At 42.4% G+C, this 15,498-nt stretch overlaps 1 protein-coding gene across 1 annotated transcript in view; it reads left to right on the forward strand.

Moving 5' to 3' along the window:
* Positions 1-591: 591 nt before the first annotated feature.
* Positions 592-15,498, forward strand: part of LGR5 (leucine rich repeat containing G protein-coupled receptor 5) — a 68,724-nt gene continuing 53,817 nt past the window's right edge. Inside the window, exon 1 of the mRNA XM_081928017.1 lies at positions 592-1,145. Within this exon, the coding sequence (XP_081784143.1) occupies positions 919-1,145 (227 nt within the window). The 5' untranslated portion in view covers positions 592-918. The remainder of the gene's footprint in view (positions 1,146-15,498) is intronic.

Consider the following 15,498-nt stretch of genomic DNA (forward strand, 5'->3'; position numbering starts at 1 on the left):
TAGGCTGCTTAAAGAAAACGCTCTCTTGGGAAAGGGGACTGAAGAGACGCTTCACACGTGTCTGACCTCCTGCTTCTTTAACAGCTGCAGGGCGGTCAGAAAAGCTGCACCTGCTGAATCCCCGCCACCATGGAGCGGTTGAAGGTGAAATTTTTTTGGGGGGGGGCGACTTCCCGTAAGAACAAAGTTCCCGCTGACATTTGACGTGAGGGGCTTCGGTTGCGCGGGGTTTGTGTACGTCGAGGGGGAAACTACAGCCGTCCCGGGCTTTAGTTGCGTCAAGGACTATCGCCTCGCAGCTCTGAGGCGCTGCCAAGCTGGCCTTTTCCCGCTTGGCACACCAAACAGCAGCAAGGAGAAGGGGCGGGAAGGGAGCGAAGCGCGCCTAAACTCCCACTCGGCGTTCGCATCTGCCAGCTTCTGTTCCCGCCCGGCTCTGGCAAGAGAGCGCACAAGCCCCACCCCCTTTTCTGTCGCTCACGCAACCACGCCCCCCCCTTCTCCGGCGCTGGCAGGAGCAGGGAGCGCGGCGGCGAGGCGACGTCGGGGCGACGTCAGCGGGCGCGCGCGGTTCAGACTCCAGCTCTTTAAAAACAGCGTGTAAACTGAGATGCTCCTGCAAAGAGCGGCTCGGGCTTACGGGAGCAGCAGCAGCAGCCGCCACCGCAGTCCCTCCAACTGCAGTTTCGTGAGCTGCCAGCTATTCTAAGCGTCCCCTCTCTGGGCGAGTTTGAGGCTATATATTCACAGAAGAGCGAGAGTCGCCTCCCCACCTCAAAAAGCCGAGCGCGCGCCTCCGAGCACCGGCAAGCCCCCGCGCCGTACAGCTGAGGGGGGAATGTCAGCGGCTCCCTCGGCTTCTCAGGAAAGGAGCTCCGCCGTTTTCGCCGCTCGCCCCCTCAGCGCTGCCTTGGCACCATGGACACCTCCTCTGCCGCCGCCCGCGCGCTGCTCCTTGCCAGCTTGCTGGGGTTCCTGGGCGCGGCGGTGCCGCTTGCCGGCGGAGGCAGCCCGTTCGGAAGGCGCCCGAGGAGCTGCCCGGCCGCTTGCCACTGCGAGGAAGACGGGATGCTCGTGAGAGTGGACTGCTCGGACCTGGGCCTGGCCGGCCTGCCCGCCAACCTCAGCGTCTTCACCTCTTACCTGTAAGTGGCTTGGGCGCGCGGGGCAGGCGCCCTTTTTTTGCAGCTGTGGGAACGAAGAGGGGGGGGGCAGGGCAATGAGAAAGCCGCTACCTTAGTCGTCGGTGAGGCTAGGGATAGGGGGTGATGCTATGATTACGCCATCGGCGTGCTTTACGAAGAACAGGTAAGACAGGTCCCACCTCGAGGGTTTACAAACTGAGACCCGCTGAAGCAACGGAGGAAGGGGACGGGCGAGATGAAGACATGCGAGGAGGGCTCTGTGATTCTATTTCAACTGCGCAGACTTCGGCTTAGTTAGAATAAGGTATAAGAACTAGGGGAGGATAAAGGATCTCGTCGATCTCGGTCCTTTGCGCGATGGTCGCCCGTGCCAGAGCAAGACCATGTTCTGCAGAGGACGTGATGTCCTGGATTAAGCAGGGGACAGCGGTATCCGAAATAAGCCATGCTGCTTAAAGCGATGGGTATCTAGTAACCTAAGCAAAACCCTGTGGTGTGTCTACTGGTTTAGGTTTGTCCCTCTCAAAGGGAACTTCGTGAAAATGGTTGTTTTTTCCTGTGATCCTGTTCCACAGTTATGGTTACTTTTTTAAAAAAAAAATGCAGATGAGCTGTTCCGAGAGACTGTTGCGTGAGCGCTAAAAACAATTAAGCACATTGTGGAGTTTGAGTTTGTTCTTTGGGAGCAGTGGAGTTTCACAAGAAAGAAGGTGTCCGTCTCAATAGGTTTGTTACCCTATGGGTGTTGTGGGGTCAGCACTCCTCACATATGCAATTCCTTCACCCTCAGGATGTCAATGCCATAAAAATGCCAGCCTATGCATTTAATGGGATTTAACTTTTCCATGGAAAACCCAATAGATTTTACTGTTGCCAACAACACATTTGCATTCTGTGGAACGCATCCTAACATGACATGGAATCAGAGGCAGTTCTTTAAAAGTTGGGCTATCTGACAGTCTCGTGTCTGTCCACCACTCTGACTACATCAGATATAACTGAGGTGGGCAGCACTGTGTAATTCCCAAGCTTGAGGCACTCTGGTTTCAGACAGATGTGCCTGTTTTCCACCACCAATGGGCAACAAAAATCCAAATGGAGCCTGACAGAGTCTTGGGAACCATCCTCAAGAGCTAAAAAATCTGATTCAGCATTGCAACCAGCATCAGGAGCTATGATATAAATATTATTCTAAAAATACTTACGTTAGGATTGAGCATAATCCATGTCACTTTCAAATCTGTAGGCTGCAATCATGCATTCTATTACATTCAGCGGGGCTACTGAAAACTAAGTGAGCCATGGTACTTGTTACAGCTCTCCAATACTTGGTACTCTTTGTTCGTATATTCTGAGCTGGAAGGTACCAGGGGATGGAGATGGTAGAGTGCTGAAATATGTTTAAGGCTGTAGGTCCTGTAGAAACATGCCTGGTAGTATGTATGGTTGAACTCAGTGGGTTACTTCTTAGCAGAGACAGTCAGGATTTACAGTGTCACGTAAGGTAACGGTAAAGGACCCCTGGATGGTTACGTCCAGTCAAAGGCAACTATGGGGTGCGGTGCTCATGTTGCTTTTCAGGCTGAGGGAGCCAGCGCTTGTCCACAGAAAACTTTCTGGGTCATATGGCCAACATGACTAAACTGCTTCTGGTGCAACAGAACACTGTGATGAGTGCCAGGTGCACAGAAATGCTGTTTACCTTCCCGCTGCAGCATTACCTATATATCTACTTTCACTGGTGTGCTTTCAAACTGCTAGGTTGGCAGAAGCTAGGACAGAGCAACGGGAACTCACCTCGTCACATGGATTCGTATTGCCCACCTTCTGATCAGCAAGCCCAAGAGGCTCAGTGCCGTTTGTGTGTGTGCTGTATGTTTATATTAGTATCTTGCTGTGCTGTCAAAGTACATGCCAGATTTTTATTTCTTTTTGTTTGGTACAAAGTGGTAAAACATGTATGTGTTGATTGTGGATTTATGGAGCCTGAGTAGAAAAAAAGTATGGTTGAGAATACACTTTCAGATTATCAAAATTTATACATGAAAAGTGTTTTTATATAGGAATTAAGCTACAACTACAGCCTGCATGCTTTGTTTTATTGTTGTACATTCACTAAGAAGCTGCTGTCTAGGCTAGGGCACTGCAATACAGGTGTAATGGATGATCTCACCTCACTCTACTATACCTTGAGGTGGCACAGAGACACCACTTCAAAGCCAAATCCATGCACACTTAGGGGATGCGTGTATTTAGAACCATACTACAAGGGGCAACCTAGAAAAATAATCAATTTCTTGCCAAAACACCTGTGTAGATGTTGCTTTATAGTGCAATGCTAATGAGTTCAATGGGGCTTACTCCCAGATAAGAGGTTATATAGGATTACGGCCTTAAACATCTGTTTATTAGAAAATAGGATGTAAGCCATTTAGATACATTTTTTTGTCCATTCAAAATAGGTGCAAGGTACATATACAAGTATCTTGCATGATTTGATGGGCCACTGGTCTGATCCACCAGACTCAACAACTTTTGGGATGTCTTGGTTTTTACTCTTTGAAATATGGCAGCCCTATCTTACGTTCTTTCGGGTACTTATACCAATCCACTATATAATTATGATGCATTGTTTACAGAGTAGTTAAAAATGAAGCAAGAGCATAAACTTGGTTAGCACTGCTGGATGCTATCTTTACCTTCGCTTCCCAAGGCATGGCTTTGAAGTGCAGTATTTTATTTAATCTTTAACTGATCTCTGCCTAAGACCAGAGCAGGTGCCCAGGAAGGCAGATCAATCTTCCCTTTGGATTTACTACTCAGTCTAGCCAAGGAAATTGTAGTCTCCATATCAGAGATAAGGAAGCTTTGACTTGAGGGGAGGATGTGGCCATTCAGGCATCTCTGTCTGGCTCTTGGGATGCTTTCCAAGCTGTGCCCTGCCCTGCCCAGGCACACTGCTCTCTGTCTCTGCTCAGATCCTTCTTGAGTGCCTCTGCCTGGCTGTAATATATCCTTCAACTGCTTGCTGGGATGGAGAGATGTGTTTGTGTGAAGAAATCTCTGACTTCTGCATGTGGGCAGCAACGTAGCCTTCTGCATTCAGTGTTCCATTCAGTGACCTCCATAAGGTTTCCTATGAAGGAATGTGGACCTCAAGCTGGAAAAGGTCCCCCACCTCTGTCTATATGCGGCTTATCAAACCTGGTGATAAACTAGAGTGATTTTACTTGATCTGACATTGGATACCCACCCCTAATCTTCTCTGGTGTAGCTACTGGGTAGAAGGTCAAAGGCATTTGAACATGATGGATATCTTTGTTTTCCCTCAAGACAAACAGATTTGGACACAGTAGAGTATGAGACTTTTATACTGGAGGCCTCCTTGATATGTGAAAACTGTTCTTCCAAACCAGGAGTTGATGCTGTCTTGTGGATTTTAGGTCACATTTATATCCACCCAGTTTAATGCTTGAAAAATGTGCAAGCTCCATTTGTATAGGTTTTAGCATAATACTAAAGGTTTTTTGTTGCACTTTTAAAATAATTGTAAGACTTCGAGAAAAGTGCTACTTTTCATGAAAGTGAATAGATGAAACATCAATTTGTTGCTATTATCATGACATCAAGATTGTTTAATTGGGTGAAACTTTGTGATTACCATCCTTTTTTTCTTCTTTCTCAACTTCAACCATTGTTTGGAACATTGCTTTGCGTTATCGGCCATCGTAGTAATTCTTGGTAGTGAAATTTCTCCATTTAAAGCCAGTATCTTTTTACTTTACTATTGAGGTCAACTTCATTATTCATAGAGCAAATAATGCTATTTCAAACCATTATGACAAATCTCCTTGCAGCCTTGCCTGAAGCAGTGGTGGTGAATAACCTTTGCAGCCCTTTAGGGAAGGGGAGGCTGCAAGAGTCCTAACACATGTCAATGCTAATGGAGATGATGGCGAGGCTAAGGTTGGACTATTTAAGCCTCTCCTACAGCCTCTTCCATTCCTTGGCACACACCCCTTACTCTTTGTTCAGTATAGGCATTGCTAGTTGTCTTCTGGGACCAAGTAGGAATTTTTTGGCTTTGCTGATTGACTTTTTTGCCTACACTGTACTGATTTGGTGGCTGGTGCTCTTAGCAAGGTGGCAGCCATTGAATAGGTTAATTGGCCACATAGGCCAAAATAATTAAGGTTTGCTGAGCCTCCTTAGGCACCTTTAAGAGTAACAGATGTAGTCCTGAGATTTGTCTTTGAGGCTGTGGGTAGGGAACACCTTTGGGGCCAACCTATGAAGCAGCAAGGCCTCTCGACTCAACTGAAAGATGGAGCATAAGGAAAGGGGTAGATGAAATGCTGCTCCTCATTCTTAGTAGGGCTGGCTTGACCACAGTTTGCCATATGCAGTTAATATCCCACACCATCCCCCCCCCCCCACTGGTCCATTTTAAAGGAATAAACGTGGCCTATTTCATACAACCTTGTGTCTCGCCTCCTTATTTTCCACTGTTGGTACAAATTGCTATTCCTAGCTGAATGTTTTGTTTATTGTAAACCAAATAAAGCTATTGAATAATATGTAACAATTCCTCACTGGAAACAAGAGTGGCAAAATATATAAACCAGAATAAATTTGTTAGTTATTAAGTTGCCACAAGACTGATAGTTTTGCTGAAACCAACAAGCACAACTGCTCCTCTGGAAATTTTTGATGCTATGCACCACAGGGACAGGCAGAAGGACACACTCAAAATGTGACATAGCAGCCAAGAGGCCTTACTGAAAGTTGAGGATTCAGGTGCAGTGGTACCTTGGTTCCTGAACAGCTTAGTTGTCGAACAAATTGGCTCCTGAACGCCGCAAACCCAGAAGTAAGTGTTCTAGTTTGTAGACGTTTTCCAGAAGCCAAACATCCGACGCGGTTTCCGTGGCTTCTGCAGCTTCTGATTGAGTGCAGCCAATCAGAAGCCATGCCTTGGTTTTTGACAGCTTCAGGAGTCGAATGGACTCCCAGAATGGATTAAGTTTGAGAACCAAGGTACCACTGTATTGCCTCAGACATCTGTCGTCAGCCTATCCAGCCTACAGATGAGACTTGATGGACAATGTATATAAAACACTGCTTTCTTTCATGTGCTGTAGAACATGGCAAAACACATTTATTGTAAAGTATTTTATCTGTGCTGTTTGGAATCAAGGATAGTGAATGTATAGGTTGGAACTATACATATTTAGTCAGAAGTAAATTAAAATAGGATCAACCTATAGCTACCCCGGGGACCAGTTGTTTGAAGAACGGTGTGCATATACATTAAGCATATAATGTAGGTCTTGCTAAGTTCAATAGGGTTTACACCCAACTAAGTGTGATAGGATTTTGGCATTGGTAACATAAAACTTGTAGGCCAGGACTGAACTGTTAAAAACCAGAGGGTTGGGAAAGCTGGAGTTATGAACTGTGTCACTTACTTTTCAAAAGTAGCTTTCTAGTAATTAGCTATATTAAAGCATACCTGATTCTGAAGTGTGCATTTTTTCTTTTGAAGAGTTGAAAAAATTGAGGTAGGAAATGCCCTGCAAGAAAGGTTGTCTGCATTATTTCAGTCATCCTGCACAATGCTTAAAAACAGGATCCAGTGACATAACCCTTTGCTATTTGCATCAAGTTGTGATTAAATTATGTAGTGGCATAGCTCTAACCCATTTGCCAACTCTCATTGATGACTAAAAGACACAAGATAGGATTAGAAAACTCCAGAACGTCTTGTTGCTCAAGCATTTAAAAATGTGATGCTGGTACCTTTAGAATACCTTTAGAATACTAAAATATTGTGCTCACAGTCACTCATATCCCCATAGTATTTTGGATTGCTTTGTTTGCTATCTGGTCTCAAGTGTTTCAGATAACATTAAGCATCAGTAGTGCAACTTAATTCAGACTACATGCCAAATCACAGTTAAAGAAGGTTTCCATCATGGTTTTGTGGCTAACTGTGGTTTGTGATCCTAGTTCTAGCAACCCAGAATAGTTTAGGGCTACTCTCATTTTGACTCAAGAGAATCACCATTTTATAGTTCAAATTGGGAAAAATAAATACAGTAAATGGACAAAAGTACAAAGATTCACAAAATGTTTAGGGGTATGCGAACCACTGCATCTCCCCCCCCCCAACAAAACTGGATATATATAACAAAAGTGTGTTTTTGCTGTTGCCAATTTGCAGACTAATTTGAGCTATATGTATATCAAGGGCAGTGGAAAAGGGAGACCAAGGTTTGTAATCAACTAAGTCCTATTCAGAGTAGACCCACGGAAATAAATGAAACTAAGGACTCAGCTACATTTGTAAAAAAACCAATGTTTTTAATGTGTTATAAACCTGCAACACCAGATGGCACAGGAGGGTGTGTGTGTGCAATTTCTACATGGTGTTTTTTTCTTGTGTGTAGATCTACCCATAGCCATTAACTTCAGTTTGTCTGCTCAGAGCTGAATACCATGCAAACCATATAATTAAATATATACTGTATTTAATTATATATTGCTTATAGAAAGAACCATTCCAAAATATTTTTAATGGGTAAACTGAACTTTTCTGAGGTGAATTTAAGTGCTGTCCTTAGGGTGACAATATATATCCTTCTGGGTTGGAGAAAACCCATATCCATACACTTTTCAGTCCTAAGCATAGCTGAAAGAAGCAAGTGTGATGGGAGATTTTACTTCTTCTTATTTTCTTTTAAACATTTATTCTTCTCTAAAAACTTTTTAAAGTACAGTTAAAAAGTAGATTGTTATATGGGCCATTGGAAAAAATATATAAAAAGTCGGTGAAAGAATAATGTTGTATAATCTAAGGAAAATTCTGGCTGAGTGAAAAAATATCAAAAAGGTGCAGTAAAGTGAGGAGTTTCTACATCCAATTAACACCTCTGTACATTCACTGTTTTGGCTAGTTTACAATTAATAAATCATGATAGATCAGATTTGTTTATTTGTATCTAGTCATCAGACCACCACACAACAAAAGTTTAATAGTATAAGGTAAGCAAATAAATTCACCATATGTCATAAAGTTTATGATAACCTTACCATACAGGGCCATTCTAATTAATAAGAATATCTAGATCACGGTGGCTAAGCTCAAGGATGCTAGCATTACAGAAATACATTTTAGTCAATTCTGTTTTCCTTGACACGTATAAATTGGCAAACTATGCTGCTTTTAAATACTGGGCCATCTTGTACTTAAATAAAGCACAACTAAACTAACGTGTTGCATTCCCTGTTTGCTAAATCTATATGCATTGTCAGGGTTGTGTGACTTTAAGGGGAGAGACTGAAAAAGTCATTGCATAGCATACACCCGGTATTCCTTTTTTTGTGGTGACTGCTCTGTGGAAATGATATGTAAACTGACAGGGTGGTGTGGTGGGGGAAGGAAACTCCCTTTAAACTAGTAAAATGCAAGGGTCTGGCAGAGTGAAGGCACCTTCAGTTTGGCTTAGTATCTGGAGTGCAGAGGACAATTGGCCTGACAGAGGGAGCCCAACTCCAGCTGTGAACGCGTGCGTGAAGCTGACCTTCCCAGTCAACATGCCAGCTGAGATTAGACTTCCTTCAAGTGTTCCCTTGTTAACTTAGCCTTTTTCCCCCAGTGGAGTTTGTCTTTCAAATGCTTACCATTAAAATTGCTTACCCAGATCTGGAGCAACTTGGAAAGCTTTCTTTTTATACTCTCGGCAGCCTCTGCTCGCTATTGTTTAAAGAATGCAATTGTAATCATTTCCACCGAAATCAGTGGGATTTGTATCCAAGTGAATAGGATGGAGGGGGATGTTAATTGTTTGCAGGCATTTAAAAATGCCATTTATGTTTCCTTGTTGTTGTTAATTTAAGGAATAGTGTTATCGTGATTGCTGAGGTCTTGAGGTGAGTTCCATTGTTGCCAAACAGAGCAGAATTCTTTGGGTTTGGGATTATGGTAACTGAGAAAGCTTGAGTTTGCACTACTGATCATGAAACAGATAAGGTCTGGGTGATTAACCCCCTTCAGTAACAATGCAGTGAATTTAAGCGGTAGAGGGTCTGGACTACAACTCAGCTGGTCAGGTCAGATCTATGGGATGCTACGCAAATGTCCCCAATATGCATGTTCATACAGAAACTTCTCTTCATCTAGGTAAGCATGAGGCTTTATAATATTTAAAGGATACTTTCAAAATGGTCCAAAGTACTTTTAGACAGTGCAGAGCAGGGTCCTGGAAGTATGGATTGTGGAGGGGTACATGGCCTGGGTACGGTTCAGAGGGCTGGACAGACAAGCCTGCAGGGCCTCATCCATCCCTGGGCCTGAGATTCCCTCACTCTAATTTATCGCAACCCTGGCTGTTCATGGCATGGTAGTTGAAGTCTGCAGGTATGCCTGCAGTTCACTGGGGATAAGCATTCTGTGTTGACTTAGGGCAGGCCATTTTGTTCATTATACCCAGAGGTGAATAATTGCCGTGTTCCTCTGCTGAACAAGGACAAGACAAAGCTTTATGAGCTCTGTGTAAAACAAATGAAAAATCAAATAGTGTACTTAATTATTCATTCATTTATTGTTTTCAAAGCCCAACTATTAGCCACCATCATATAAACAGCAGTTTGTGTTGCCACAGCAACTGAAATGTAAATGCTGTGGTTTTTATGTGTTTGGATCTGTGCAGTTCAGTATATGTGGAACTGCAACTGAAAAGGGTCCAGAAACCTCATCTAGTTCAGGACACAGGGCATCAAGATTGTTAACCAGGACCAGACAAGTTGAGAGCTTTGCCCCTGGTGGTCTTTTTCAAGCTTAGTTCAGAGTCATTTCACAACTTTTTAAAATAGGGTTATAAGACCTATATTTTAAAGACAGCCTTTCAAAGCTGATGGAAATTTAAGTGTGAAGATACTGCTGTGAAATTATCTGGTCGTAATGTTTTATAATTGTCTTTATTGTGTTTTAGTATCCTGCCTCAAATGCAGGAGAGACATGATAGAATTATTTTAAATAAATAAATATGGATAGTTTGGGACTCCATTACTTAGAACATACTTTTGATTTCTTTTTAGTCATTTAACAATATTTATATGCAGCTTGATTGTAAACATAACCTCTAAGTAGTCTACAAAAATAAAGCAAACATTTAAATCAATAGAAGGCAAAGTTTAAAAATTCATAATATAATTAAAATCAACAGTAAAGCTAAAAACAGGCTATTTATTATTTATTTATTAAATGTCTATACCTGTCTTAATCTGATGATCACAGGGTGGTTTACACTATAAAAACACAAAAATAGATAGCATAGTAACAAGCAATAGTACCCCACCACACACACATAGTCCGTAGATGGTTTAATTAGCCAAAGGCTTGGGAGAAGAATGTTTTTGCCTGGTGCCTAAAGATCTGTAACAAAGTTGGCACGTTTCAGCTTCTACATGTCTGCATAAGCTTATCTGAATGAAAAGGGACTTACAAAGTGTAGGTACAGTTGTACCTCCGCTTACATATCCTTCCGGTTACATAAACGTCAGGATATGTGAGCGGCAAACCCAGAAGTATATTTCCAGGTTTTTGCCACACGCGCATGTGCAGAAGCGGTCTCTCTAGTTGCAAAAACCTCAGGATCTGGCTGGACCTCCAGAACATATCCTGTCCGCAACTCGAGGTACCACTGTACTTATATGCTAAAATGTTCATATCTTTGGGGACTCAGCTACATTTACTAAAGAAAAAGTGTTTTATATGCATTATAACACTGTGACACCAGGTGGCACTTTGGAGTTCCTTCTTTCACCAACGTGGTTTCCCACTTTGAGATTTACAACGCGTTTTCCTGAAACGCTTTTTTTTAAAATAAAGTTTTTTATTGAAACGCTTTTTTTGATGTGTCTAGATCCAGCCTGGGTCCCTTCCAAATCTACAATTCTATTATTCTAAGTGCAGAGCAAATATTATGTGACACCTGGACAGTGTCAGTTCCACAGACTGAAGCAGTCAAATTGGCATATATTGGGTAAGGGGATCTTGTAAGTTCCTGGTCCCAAGCTGTTGAGGACTTTATATATCTTAAGCTTGACCTAGTAACAAGTCGCAACCAGTGCAGGTCTCTGATCAGGTGTTAGATGCTGGACAGAGTCTCACTCCTCTCAGCAACTATGCTGCAGCATTCGGTACAAACTGCAATTTCCAAACCAAGCACAGGGGAAATCCCACACAGAACATATTTCAGTAATCCAATCTCAAAGTCACCAGTGCCTGAACTACTGTGTTCAAGCTCTCCTGGTCTAGGAACAACCATAGTTGTTAAATCAGCCATGCCTGGTAAAAGGTGGTTCTAGGCACTGAGGTTTCCTGAGTCTCCAGTGACAAGGATTCAGCAGCACTTCCAGACTGTGTACCTGCAACCCCATCCAGGGCAGGCAGTTGACCAATTTTTCAGACACGGGAACCCTTCGCCCACAGTGCCTCTGTCTTACTAGGATTTAAGCTGAGCTTATTTTCTCTCATCTATCCCACCAACTGCATCCAGGCTGCAGTTCAGAGCCCATACAGCATCTCCTGATTCAGATGTTATGGAGAAACAGAGCTGAGTGTCATCGGTGCATTTCTAGCACCTTGCTCCCAAATGCCTAAAGACTTCCAGAGGCTTCATATACATAGATATTTTTTAAAAGCATTGGGGATAAAATAGTATCCTGCAGCACCCCATAGCAGACTTGCCAGGGGGCCAACAAGCACCCTACCAATGCTACGGTCTGGATTCAGCCCTGTAGGTAGGACTGGAACCATAGGAGACCATTCCCAATGAAATATTTGAGCCTCCCCCTCACTTAATAGGCATTGTCATTCAAATGGTGTGTGTGTGTCACATCATGTGATCAATCATGCAGGCAGGGCTTACCTGCCCCCCCCCATATTTTATTCACGTTGGCACCCCTAGCTGTAACAGAGTGCCTCCAGTTCCCATCCACAGAGTCTGTGCAGGAAGATACTATGGTCTGTGGCATCAAAAGCCACAGGGAGATCCAGAAGAAAGAACAAGGACACACTCACTTTGTCCTAATTTCTTTAAAGATCATCCATCAGGTGACCGAGGATGACACAGTCCCATGGACCAGTCTAGTTTGGAATGAGCCTATATAATCCATGCCATCAAAAAATGCTTATAGCTACCTCTCCGTAACCCTCTTAACCACCTTCCCCCCCAAAAGGGAGTATTTGCAACTGATTGATAGTTTTTTTTGCTATTCACAATTGAATCGTACATACATGAAGATTGAGATGCTCAAGACCCAAGTAACACATAGCAGGCTGCTTGCTTGTTTCCTAAAGGGATTCATCACTTGCTAACTATAAGAATCCACCATCACAAATTGTGACTCAGAATAATGATCTCCAGCCTATTTTATGGTTATGGTGGCACACTGAGGCTAAGATTCTATATCTGCTTACCTGAGGAAAGGTCTCATTGAACTTGGTCATGTAACTGTTAAAACATAGTCTCTCTCTTAGGCAAAAAAGTGGCAGACCTAGAGTTGGTTTATGACATAGAACTTGTGATACTCTTTCCACAAACATTTCCTTTTTTTTTCCAAAGTGATCCCCCTGCAAAAGTGTGCAGCTGAATGGGAACTCCTATCTGGCTCATAACAATTAGGCAAGTGAAATACAGGAAATGTTAGTTGAAGCAGTTCTCAAGTTTTGTTTGCTTTAGAGAGGAAGTGTTTATGATTTTTTCTTCTTTTCTTTTTAAAGAAATTCAGTTGGTTGAACTACTTGGTTTGAAGCATTTGCACGTGGTCCCTTTGCTAGCAGCAATTCCCAAGATCATGGTACACAAGTAGCTTGGTTTTCTACTCTTTAACACATTCAACCAAATATGTCCTTGCTACTTCTTAAACTGATGAAGATTAAAGACTTAGAGCTCCAAAGTTCTCATTGTGTTAGCTCTGAAGTAATTGAATATATTCATTTAAAAATAAGAATGGAGGGGGTGGCGGACAGGAGGATGACTGTATGTATATAGATCAGGGATGATGAACCACCACAGATCTCATTTTGGGTCATGAGGCCATTTCCCCCCAAACCATGCCACCTACCCCACATCTGACATCTGATGTCAGGAGTGGGCTAAGTATAGATAAAGCTTCCAATGCACAATCCAGACCCCTAAAGTGCAAAGGATTTATATCACCAGCTATCAGAGGATAGGTGGTGACTTCAAGCCTGCTAGATCAGCTTCACTACCTAAGGTCCTGCAGGAAACAGAGCTTTGAGTCTCACCGTCTACCAGCTTATGGGTGGCACCTTCACGCCCCAGTTTTCCCTCTGTAAAGTATTATAGATTATTTATCCTATCCATCAATAGCTTTGAAAGGTAGGCAAACTTGTGCTGTGGAGAAACTGAGTCTGAGAGATAGCGACTTGCCCAGGGTCCCCCATGAGCTTGTGGTAGAATATACAGTTTGAACCCAGTTCTGCCATATGCAAATCCAGTAACTTACCTGGGGGACAACATTGAATTAGGATCTTATCACTCTGCCTTTTGAATCCATGGCAGCTGTGGTTTCTGTCCATATTTCCTTCTGCTATATGTTGACATAGGCTCACCATGGAGTGAGTGTTTTGACTCACCAGGGAGTGAGTGTTGTTGTTGTTGTGTTTTGCACGCCAATCCAAAAACTGAATCCAGCTGTTTCATGATCAGATCAACTTCTGGTTCCACAACTGGAAGCTGAAATGTCCTTGCTGAACTACATATCTGTCACAAACCAAAAGTGTTTCAAAAGTTGGCCCTTGTTTCTGGACCAGCCTAATGACTTGTTTCGTTCTTCATTTTGTCACAAACCAAAAGTGTTTCAAAAGTTGGCCCTTGTTTCTGGACCAGCCTAATGACTTGTTTCATTCTTCATTTTGTCACAAACCAAAAGTGTTTCAAAAGTTGGCCCTTGTTTCTGGACCAGCCTAATGACTTGTTTCATTCTTCATTTTGTCACATGTTGTCTTCATTTTGTTTACTTTTCCCCATGTCTCCTAGAAGTATCCTTGCTTTCTTGTCATCTCACCTTACTAGATATAGCCACAGGATCTTCAACCTGTTCAAATGACGTACTGGTCAACATGTTTCATAAAATATTGTCATTTTTTATTTCCCAAAGCTACACTATGAATTTGTTTTTAACATTTCAAATATAAATTAAATTAAATTGCTTTGTTTGCTTTATACTTTAGACAACTCAGTAGGCTGCCTTGGAAGTCCAGTCAATCCATTAACATTAAATCAACAACTTGAGCTTCCTTCTGTCTTCCTCCAGCAGGATTAATGGATTTTGGCATGATTGGGACATCTAACAGTAAAAGCTCTTGCTGGGAGAGCTAGGAAGCTTGACTAATTCCCAGCAGTGCTGACTTCATAAAGTTTTATTTCAAGGTTTTAAGTTTGATGGAAGATTAAAGGTAATGACTTCATGCTGATACCTTTGAGTGTGGAATACATGAACACCATTATCAAATATGTAGTGCAAAAGCTGCCTTTCTAACTGGAATATGAACAAGGAAGTTTTACCTATTACTCTACCGCATAAGACTTTTTGTATTTATTTGAAGCAAAACTCTTGTAATCTGTTAAGCAGTATCTTTTCCAAATTTTTGAGTCATACCTGATAGGTAATGTCAGACAGCCTGACACTTAGTTTCAATACCTGGCAGAGAGAGAACTATGTTTTGTTAAAAACAGTTTATGTTTTAATAGAAGAGCTGTTGATAATGTTCTTGTAACAAGACCATCAATTTTCACCAGCAAATCAAACTCTTATTAAAGCTTCTTCTCTCCCACCCAGACATTTCAGACTTGAGAATGAGAATTCAGGAAAGACAACAAAAAGTTGGAGGGAGATGGAAAAATATTTTCAGCCTGTCTGACAAGACTGCATAAAAAGCTTGTGATCAAAGCATATTAAGTACATGTTACTGGTGTGACAAACAACATTTTTGTCCCTTTATTAGATTTATTTTTCTCTTCTGAAAACTGCAGTGACCAGTACGTATATAGATTGTGAAAGAAGGCTGGCAGGGTAGTATTCTTTGATTCCTAATTAACACCTTCGGTCTCAAAAGAGAACTAACAGAAATACCATAAAATGTTACAGCTGCATTGTTATTCCGCTTGGTTGGTTTGTTAAAAGTCGGCTGGGCACTGGCAGCTGCAATAAAGGGAAAGCTCAATGGATGTTTTGTATTGTGCCCACTGAAGTGAAAGAAGGCAACCATTTTATTTTCAAATGGGCAGCTGCATAGTGAAGTTTAAATGGATCTAAATAC

Source organism: Podarcis melisellensis (assembly GCF_964234715.1).
Source record: "Podarcis melisellensis genome assembly, chromosome: 10".
In the NCBI taxonomy this organism is placed as follows: domain Eukaryota; kingdom Metazoa; phylum Chordata; class Lepidosauria; order Squamata; family Lacertidae; genus Podarcis; species Podarcis melisellensis.